The following is a 10878-nucleotide window of genomic DNA, read 5'->3' as shown; positions in this document are numbered from 1 at the left end:
GGGGGGAGCACAGCTGGGGAAATCCGGCCGATCTTGGGGGAAAACGAGATTCTACGCCCGATTCTTCGCGTAGAACTTCCTCCCCGTCGCGTCGTCGCTTCACCGTAGAACGAGCAGATTTCCCGTTGTGCGAGGCACCGAATGTATATATCATAATTGACGGCACCGTTCGCGTCTTGCCTTTTTTTTTCTCTTTCCCTCCTTTTACTGTACGATAAAATTTTACAATGACGCAACAGCAGTAGAGTACTAGACTGATCGTTAATATCGATCACAATGCACATAGAAAATAGGTTTTTCACGCGCTCGTGTAAATTTTCGCATGCACGCACGCACGCACGCACGCACGCAACCACACCCGCATAACGATATGTGTACGTACATCGACAGGCGCGCAAGTGTTTTTTTTCTTTTTTTTTCTATCACATCGTAGACTTTTTTCATCGGAGAGCTTACGTAAAAAAAGTATTTCTTAACGCTATGGGTGCTACCTTTCAGTGAACTTTCAAGTGTTATCGATCGCTCGCGACGATGTGGAAAACGGCCCGGGGCCGATTGTGTTATACGCCCGCTAAACGCATGATTTTTTATCCTAACGATCACACCTCTTTGTCACATCTGCGTTTTTAAAAAATAGTGCATTCTCGCCAATATGAATATAGCCAATACGAATCTGCCAATACACATCCGAGGATCGAGCTAGTTTCGCACGCGTACGGAGCATCCGCGCGATGATTGTTAAGTGATTATTAAAATATAAATTTAAAGATACGTACAATATAGTTACCTTGCTATATTTAATATTTAATTCGAGTCAGCTCGCATTATACATCTTATGTACAAAAAAATGTCACAATCACAATTCACAAGTAAAAGAGATAATGTGTGTATGTGTATGTATATTCATATTATCTATATATTTATATATATAAAATTGACACGATGCAGATACCACATGCAATATATAATCACTAAATAACTTTCTTACGTTTTCCCAAGCTTGGCAGCTTAGTTCAGCTTTATTTTCGGCCTGTCTGCAGTTGATCAGTAAAAGTATCTATCTTTTTCTTTAAAGAGAGAACGAGTCTAACTGCTTCCGGCTAATTTAACCCAGAGCGATTTCCTATCGTGCCGATCTCGCATTATAAATTAAACTCGAATTGAAGATTAAAAACATCATAGTGCAGAGAACATCGTAGTGGAGATAAGATGTACCTGTCTCTCCCTTATCTAATCCAGTCTACGTCCATCGTTCAACGAATTTTCGATAGTTATCGCGTTCGATAGCGATAAATGATTCATAAGGTGACAGCTCTTTGGCACACTGGCGATTAATGAATAATGTCAGCGTTTTCGGCGAACGAATTCAGATTGGCGATCCAATTATTTTTATATAATGTGGGAATATATAAAAACCTAATGTTACAATTGTCAATTCGGTTTATATATATGTATGATATAAACCGGTAGAAGTATTAAAAGTAGATGGCAGGTAGGTGCAGATACGACAGCAGCACCCCCGCGCGTGCACTATTATTCGGAAGGTGAACGGTAGAAGAAGTGTGTCGAGTTAAAAGAGCTTATTCAAGCGTGCGTCATACGTGACTCTCGAGGGGCACCTTGAAAACCTTGGACGCGAGGCTCGCGTCCGGCAACGACTGCGGCCGCGCGGCGTTAGTCACGTTGAAGACGACGTTGCTGGGCCCGCGAAAGCTCACCTCGATCAGGAAGCTCGTGTCGGCCATGCCGGCCACGCGATTGGTGCTGAGATCGGGCGAGCTCGTGCGCAGCTGACTCTTCTTCGGCCGGTAGTCGCTCCGGATGACCCTCTCCGCCTCCGACTGCAGCTTATTGTCGAGCCAGTGTACCTTGTCGAAGTCCTTGGTGCTGCCGACCGTGTGCCGGCGTTTGATCGACCGCTCCGACATCCCGTTCTTCCGCTTCAGCTTGGTCGCGCTCTCCTTGGTGCGCACCGACTGCCGCCGCTTGCTGATGTTGCACTCGGTCTTCTCGGTCTTCGTCAGCGACTCCGAGCGCCTCAGCTTGCTGCCCGGCGACTCCGACCTGTCGGCGTGCTTGTTCAAGCTCTCGGACCGCTTGAGCGGCGACGGCCGCTCGGCCGAGTGCTTGTTCAGGCTCTCCGATCGCTTCAGTCGCGAGGTGGTGTTCTCGCACGTCCTCTTGTTCAGGGACTCCGACCGCTTCAGGCGGGACCGCGCCTGCGAGCTCGTCAGGCTCTCAAATTTTTTCAACTTGTTGGAGTAGCTGGAGTCCCCCCCGGTCTCGTAGTGATGGCCCCGGCTGCTGTTGTCCTCCACCTTCGCGCCGACGTCGTTGTTCTCCGGCTTATTTTCCGGGAGATTCCTCTCGTTCGCCAGCTCGTAACGCTTCGGGTTTCCCGCGCGTAGGCAATCGTCCCCCTCGTCCACGTCCTTCTGATCCTCCTTGTTCTCCGCCGCGTGATTTGCCACGGTCTTCGCTTCCGGCCTCTGCTTGTCGCCGCGGTCGTTGTTCGGCGTGTCGGATTCCGAGGGGCGCGGCATGTCGTCGGCTACCGTTGAGTCGGTGTCCTTCTCGGGAGCGTCCTGCCGTAAATAAAATGACAATGGAAATTCGGGATAATTGAAGAGTCATATTAAACAGTCTTTTGTCTGTTATGTTGTGATTTGCATTTGAAATATGTGATACTAACTGACGTTAAGCAAAATATATTAAGTGACACCGTCTGACTTATATATGCTATATATTGGAAATAACGATCGCGTATCTATGCATACGTCGTTGCACTTTTTTGGAGTTGCGTTCTCACTTTCTCGATCGACTCTAAACGAAAGTTTAATATATGGAAAGAATCGTGTACCAAAGATTTTACTGGAAAGTCTAAAAATTTTGCTAGAACAAGATCTGGAAATAATTTTGTTGGGCCATCAAAATAATTTTATTGAAAATTAAAATGATGAGTATTGTTGTAAAACATTTTAATATTCTAGCAACCAATTTGAATTTCGAACAAAATTATTTCGATGGTCCAACAAAATTATTTTCAGATCCCGTAAAAATCCGTAAATATCCAGCAAAAATTTTTAGAGCCATGGCACACAGAAAAAGAAAAACTTAAGCAGTAAGACGTAAGCAGTGAAGAAATCAATATGTTGGGTTTTACTACTGCTTACGTTATGTTCTTAAATTCTCGATTGTAAGGAGACTTAAGATTTAAAAAAATTGACCAACCATAATCGATTATTCTTCTCACGTGAGATGAATAATCGACCATGATCGATCAATTTTCTTAAATCTTAAGTCTCATTGTAGACGACGCTTTATTTGTCGATTCGCTTACACTGCTTACGTCTTTATTGCTTAAGTTTTTCTGTGTGCCACAACCCTTAGGATCCATCTACAATGAGAGTAGTAAGTCGTAAGCTGTAAGAAATTGACCAATCATAGCTGATTATTCTATGACTTACTACTCCCATCGTAGACGGCTCTTTAAGAAATGTCTACAATGGGATCGAATAATATAGTAAGACGTAAAGCCGTAAGAAATTGAGCAGTCGAACATGAGGAGACTAATCGACTATGATTGATCAATTTCTTACGACTTACGACTTACTAAGCTTACACGGAAAGAACAATTTTGCTGAATCCAGATCTGAAAATAATTTTTGTTCAATAATCAAAATAATTTTGTGCGAAAGTCAAAGTGATTGCTAGAATATCAAAACGTTTTATAGCAATGCTTATCAGTTTTAACTTATTCTAACAAATTATTTTGATGATTCAACAAAAAATGATTTTCAGATCTGTTTTTAGCAAAATTTTTAGATCTTTCAGCAAAATCGTTCTTTCCGTGTATACTACTCCCACTGAAACGGCCTTTAGACTTTCCAGCAAAATTGTTCTTTCCGTGTAGTCGTTCCGTCGCTCTGACTTGATTAGCTTCAGGAGCTTCACGACGCCGGGCACTTACATCCTTCGAGCGGGAGAGGTGACTCTTGTCGAGCGATTTGTGGAGGCTCGGGTCACGATAGGTCTCCGCAGATGGATATTTGAATCTCGGGGACGCGCCCGGCTGCTTCTGCCCCGGCTGCTCCGCGACGTCCTTGTTGCAGGATGCGGCGGCTGCCGGTGGTGGCTGCGCTTGATTCGACGACTGATTGACGAGGGACCTCCACTTGCGGTCGAACGTGGTCGTGAGGCTCGTCAGAAGGTCGCTACCTGTAACCAGGAGGTCCGTGTTAATCGCAATCGCGGAAATACGGCGCGGGTCGGACGCGCGACGCGGAACTCATACGCCAAAAAAAGAAACACTCAAAGCACCGGTAACTTGGTTACTTGGTCGTTAACTGTAAACGGACAATAATCGTGACACAATCGCTAAACGGGGTGAATGCCATTAGAAGTGTAATATGCGCCTCGTTCATCGCACAAAACTGCAGGTGAATTCTTGCGTGAGTGCATTCCTGCGGAAACAAAACAAAAAAAAACGCTGCGAAAGGAAAAAAAAATTGCAATAGAAATAATATAAACAAATAACAGTGGGCAGCATCGAAACACACCGTTCGACATCGAGTAAACGTAATTGTTACGAAAGAATAATTGATTAATAAGTTATCGTCTTCAATCTCTTAATCTCACCATCCTCGGTTCTCACTCGGTTATTGTCATCATTATTAATAAAAATTATCGTTGTTTCGACAGCTATATGTACACATTGCGGTAATAACATTAATCGTCATTAAGCATCATCAACGCCTTTTCTTTTTCTCGTGCTTGAAGCGTGAAAAAGATGAAGAAAATTGTCCTTGGACAATTGAGAGAAATGAGATGAGAAAGATATGTACATAGACGTATGTACGTACTGTTTGTAGTAAGTAAATGTTTGTAGAGACAATGCAATTTTCATAAAGGGCGTCGTCTGGCTATAAAATAAAAAGGGAAATTAAAAAGAAAAGACGGAAGATACGCGAAGTACATAAAAATATACAATATACAGTATAAACGGTATTGCTCAAAAAGCTCAAAATCATACACTTGAAAATACACGGAAACAACTCCGGACAACACGAAGTTCAAAATCGAGACTTGAGATGTCTTTAAAGACGTCTTAAAGATATTTTATGTCTCGATTCTGCACTTCATGTCTGAGATTGTTTGAAAGTATCTAGAAATTTAACTAGATACAGATATAAAAAACAATAATGTCGACCTATTAAAGTAATTATAAAAAGCTCAAGTAGGCCGGTAGCGCTGTAAAAAGTTTGGATATTCTAGCAACCAGCTTGAACGTTCAATATAATCATTCTGGCTCAACATAATTACCTCTAGATCTTTAGAATTATCTGTATCTGTATCTGTAGTTTTTATACTTCTCAGCAAAGCCCCGTTCTTTCCATGTATTTAAAGCAGCGTCTGCAACATGAGACTTAAAGATTTAAGATTTAAGAAAATTCACCAATATCATAGTCGATTATTCATCTCACGTGAAGAAGAATAATCGATTGGTCAATTTTCTTAAATCTTAAGTCTTACGTCTCACTGTAGACGACGCTTAACAACAACACAAAAAAAAAAAAAATACTTAGACAATACTCGTCAAAAAACCGAAGCGACATTCGTTAAAATCGCCAAGTTCACTGGTACGCTTCTTCAGAGCGAAGGACGACGCATCTTTGGCGCAAATATACTTTTCATTCTCTACACAACGTGTGTTACGTGACAGTCTCGCAATTAGTGGCGACGTTACACATGTTACCGAGAGTCCATTCATAATCATATACGCTCAAACATCCGAGCAGCAACAAACGGCGAAAATAAAATAGCACGTGAGGTGAGGGTGGAGCGGGGGGACGGGGGGAGAAACGACACTGCGGGTGTTTCGTCGAGCGCACTTCTGTCCCGTCGGCGCGGGACAAGGCGGGGTTCCTGTCACGGCGGGCTAAGATGAAGAGAATAAAAAAAAACCAGGGGAGGGACAGAGAATGCAGCCTCCAGCGTTATTGCGCTCGTGAAAGCCATTATGATGAAGCTCCGCTCGCGCATTCTCCTCCGGCGGTAGCCCGCGGTATACATACGGTGCCAGAGTTATATTGACAGGAGTTTTACAGCGCTCGGACACGCGCCGAGAGAGAGAGATATGATACGCGCGGACGAGAGCGGGCGGATGATGCGTGAACGAGAGAAATGAGGCGGAGCAGCGCGGATAATACAATTGACGGTTAGTCGAAGGAAAGTATTACAACACAGACAACGGTAATGTATATCTGTATAAATATATATATATATATATATATATATGTCCGTGAAACGCGTGCTTAGTAGTGTAGAAATGTAAAACTGAAAATAGTGTTTGTCAAAAGCCATTCTGGGTGAGCCAGCTGTCAGAGCTCGTCGGACATCTCGGATGCTGGATGCGGCTGCGGTTTTTTTTTTTTTTTTTTTTCTCCAGACTCTCTGGGTCTGGAGCATCTGGAGCGGGACCTGGAATTTACCTCGGAGGAATCGATTTAGAGTCTTGGCGGTGGCGGGCTCGTTGCTGCCGACGACGTCGTTCGTCGATGATGCGGTAGCTGATGCTGCAGACGCGACAGCAGTTGCCAGCGATGAGGCTGCTGCTGCTGCGGCTGCGGTTGCCGTTGCTGTTGTTGTTGCTGCCGCTGTTGCTGTCCGCGCTCCTGACACGGGCACGGGCACGGACATTGGCATTGGGACCGCTGCGACGACGACCGGCACCGGCATTGACATTGGCGACCGGCTCGGTGTCTTCGGGGCGGCGCTACCGGGACCCGCGGTACCGTACAGGTGGGACGATATGTACCACCAAAAGCCCGGGCTTGCTGTGTGCCTATATACGTGGTGTTCAACCATTTCGTTTCGTCATTCTCGCAATCTCGTCATGTATACATCTCGCAATATGCGTGCGGCGGCGCCGGCGTGCGGCGGAGCACAAAATCCTCTCTCTTCCTCTCGTCTTCCTCCTTTGCGTCTGGACCCACCGTTATACGTACGTGTCTCTATATGGCCTTTCTACATCCATATAGCTGTTAAACTCTTATCCGAGGTGTATTCCTCGCGAGCCGCGTTGTACGGATTATATAGCCCCGCGCGCGGCGGAGATCCGAGTGGCCAGAGAAAAAAAAAGTATATGGAAATAAATGCCATGCGCGACGGAGAGACCGAGGAACACTGCGAGCTTGGCGAAAAGGAAGACAAAAATAATTAAAAAAAAAAAAGGAGAGAGAGAGAGACAGGCGCGGAGATCAAGAGCGAGGAGAGTCGAATTTTAAAGCGTCGACGTTTCTCAGGCCGCAATCGGGCCTGAGTCGACGGATTTTTACTCCTCGTCCCTCTCTATTACGGGCACGTGGATCCTCGATTTAGGAATACGCCGTCTCGGGCCAACTATATATGTATATGTATTCATTCGTATTTTCTTTTCGGGCGTGTCTGATCGCAAAGACGTAGACTCTGAGGCGAGCGGACAATCAGTTTTATAATTAAAGAGCACAATCAATCGGCAGAGGCAATCTGTTAAACGGTAGAGAAATATATAGTAGGCAGGCAGACGAGCAGAGTAAGATACAAGTGTGAGATTCGAAAATGCGCGCGCGTGTGTGTGTGAGAGAAAAGGTGCGAGACTAGATTACTTTCGCTAATGCAGTCAGAGCAGCCGCGCCCCATCGAGACATCGCGCTTACGATGGTCGCGCGGTGAGAGAAATGCCTACAAAAATGTTCTATCGCTATAAGAAACTTGCTTCTCGTGATCGACAGACGTGAAGTGTGCGCGCGCGCCTCTTCTAAGAAAAGTTCATCGTCATTGTGAGGCCAAGCAAGCGGTCGACGATTTCATTCGAAGCGCTTACGTTTAGATCCTCCAAGGACATGCATGCGACGGGAAACTATACACGTATTCAGTCCGAATTCAGTCGCACCAGTCGACGGTCAGAAGGATTCAGATACTTTCTTTTTCAATTGCTTTCGCAATCCGATATATCCAATAGACGATTCTGTTTTCCCTGATTGGACATCAAATACGAAAGTGTCTAATTAAAAAAAAAAAAAAAAAAGTCTCAAATCCTTCCGGCGCCGGCTGTCGTTTATGAGAGAAAACCACTGGAGATCGCAGAAGCAGTCCAATCGTGTCAATGAAATAAATCTGCTTTTTCTCAACGCCGAAAGCCAAAGAGTGGCATGCAGCACATGACAACGTGTAAATATATAGAGGATCGGCCAAAAGGTGCGATGTGTAACTCTATCACGAAATACGCTGTGTACAATCGTGGACATATCGGTTGCGACACTTTTTTTTTAATAGGTTTCAAAATGCACTAATATTTTGCAAATGCGAATCACGATTGGTGTACTGTCTCTAGACTAAAGATAGTACACCATCGTGATTCGCATTTGCAGAATATTAGTTACCTATAAAATATATATTATACACATACATATATATATATATATATATATATATACATATATATATTAAATATATACTAAAAACCTAAAAAGTGTCGCAACCGATATGTCCACGATAGTACATATATAGTCCCTGGTTATAATAATATTATTAGACGCATTACATTTTTCACAATTCATTTGACTTTCAAACAGGATGTATTATTCCGATCTCTCTATCATTGTTGTAATCGATTGAAACATATAAAGAAAATAATTTATATCTATAAAATGGAAACATTTGTTCTGATTAACTTGTGATTTACAATGTCCATCAAAAAGTATGAAGTTAGCAATTGTAGAAGCGCCAGTGAGAAAAGCGCATTTGTATTTGGTTTTATAGAAATTTCGTTTTATTTATTTTTATTTGTTTCATTTATCATAGTAAACTTTAATTGTAAACATTATATAACATTGGCATTAGAATATCTCAACAGCCGCCAATGACTTAACAAAACATTTAAAAAACATATATATCTTTTTATTCTATAAGAATGGATATTTAATGAATACCAACAAATCTGTGTTTTTTTGAGAAACAAAAGAGAAAATTCTGCAGATGTTTAGAATATTCTTAAAAAAAAAAAAATAAAAATAGTTGTCATTTTCGGCCACTCAAGATGAATCCATCGAAAAATCCTATGCGTCTAATAATATATTAGCTAAGAATTGTATGCAAATTATTCCTTCCTCTATTTTTTTTTATTCCAGCAGCCTCTTTGTGGCCGAGCCTCCTTGCGCTCGGTCGCGAGAATACCGAGGAAGTACTTTCTAAAACATTAAAGATCTGTTTTCATTACAAGAAGCCTCGTGTGTCGTGAACGTGTTCGCACTAAAGAATATATGCGAAATAAGTTGCTACGCTCCAAACTGTGTGTTCGCGCGCGACGATAACGGGCGTCAACAACGCAACGCAAGTCTAAATGTCTTCGCTGCACGTGAATATAACTTTGTAACATACATTTTCATAATCGTACATAATAAGTAATCGACAAAGGAAATCTCGCTTGAAGCAAATAAGAAGAGAGAATGTACCTAGAAAGCTTTTTGTTAATAGTGAGTATCTTCTGTGTCCACTGCAGAAAACAAGAGCCTGCTACACTCACCGATCGTCAGAAGCGATAATTATACAGAGAAAAGAAAAGATATAAAAGAGAATATGAATAGAGGCAGATTAATAATATCGGGACAGAGAGAACACGCGTCCTTAATTAATTATATACGTCGATTTGAGAAACAACGGGAGAGTCGAGTATATCCGCGGAGAGACGAAAAGGGGGACAGGTTAAGTTTTCGTGTACACATTTGTGTACAATAAAAAATGAATATGTTGTTATACCGAAAGTACGCAGCTTTTGACTCTCGCGTAAAGTTGCTTTTTAAGAATTGATGTTTTCCAAGAAGAGATGCTGCAGAAATAGCAACGGAATTGTCTCTTTGGTACCGTGTATCGCTACTTTTCACGCTCTATTTATACAACATAATACACAATATATATATATATACTAGATATGGACCTTTCACGGATCCCTTAAATTCTGAGTATCAGCACCATTTATCGTTATACGTTATATTTGACTAATTAACTATCGGACATTTCCGACGTGAAGCGAGAATACAAGAGAATTCATTGTTCGCGTGTTCGTACACCGCTTCACACACGGATGTACACTTTTACGTATTTATCGCAATATGCGATTCTGGGAAATTTATCGACGGCATTAATATATGCTTCGGTATCTGGCGCATATAATATATACGGGGAGACTCAGAATAACGACGTATCACGTGAAATTGTAAAAAAAAATGCGATACTAACCATCGTCCGAGCCGTCGCCGGGAACGCCACGCTGCTGCTGCGATGGCGACGGGGAGGACTGCGAGAGATTGTGAACCTCGTGCAGGGAGTCCAGACTTCCGTATCGAACCGGCGGCAAACAAATCGACTCCATCGACGGCTGTAACGCCAACGAATTCGTGTAAGTAAACTCGATCGAGAGCGAATGGCATCTTTGTCGAGTGGCAAAGTAACGCGCCAGTCAATTCTTGCAGGAAAGAGAAAGGAGGGTGTTAAAAAAGGGCCGATTTTGGCCTCAAAAGGTGCAAGTAAAAACAGTAGTATTTTTTTATAGATTTTGATTTCTTGAATACGATAGAATTATTAAAAAGTTCGTAGCGCTTGGGGAACACCTTGAAAATTGAGCATAAACACAGCGTTTTTACTAAATACGCTGTGTTTATGCTCAATTTTCAAGGCACTACGAACTTTTTAATATTTCTATCGTATTCAGGAGATCAAAATTTATAAAAAATACTACTATTTTTTACTTACACCTTTGGGGATCGAAATCGGTCCCTCTTTAACATCCTCCCTTATTTAAAAGTTTACTGACTTTAACGAAAATGTCGCAAAATGAAA

General features: G+C 42.6%; 1 protein-coding gene across 1 annotated transcript in view; it reads right to left on the bottom strand.

The window, feature by feature from the left end:
* Positions 1 to 207: 207 nt before the first annotated feature.
* Positions 208 to 10878, bottom strand: part of LOC105459009 (rho GTPase-activating protein 21) — a 30914-nt gene continuing 20243 nt past the window's right edge. Inside the window, exons 18-22 of the mRNA XM_011704668.1 lie at positions 10279 to 10417; positions 9495 to 9555; positions 6492 to 6844; positions 3971 to 4218; positions 208 to 2585 (exon numbers count right to left, since the gene is read on the bottom strand). Of these exons, the coding sequence (XP_011702970.1) occupies positions 1596 to 2585; positions 3971 to 4218; positions 6492 to 6844; positions 9495 to 9555; positions 10279 to 10417 (1791 nt within the window). The 3' untranslated portion in view covers positions 208 to 1595. The remainder of the gene's footprint in view (positions 2586 to 3970; positions 4219 to 6491; positions 6845 to 9494; positions 9556 to 10278; positions 10418 to 10878) is intronic.

This window comes from Wasmannia auropunctata, unplaced genomic scaffold (assembly GCF_000956235.1).
Source record: "Wasmannia auropunctata unplaced genomic scaffold, wasmannia.A_1.0 LD334233.1, whole genome shotgun sequence".
Classification (NCBI taxonomy): domain Eukaryota; kingdom Metazoa; phylum Arthropoda; class Insecta; order Hymenoptera; family Formicidae; genus Wasmannia; species Wasmannia auropunctata.
This window is presented reverse-complemented; position numbering and strand designations above follow the sequence as displayed.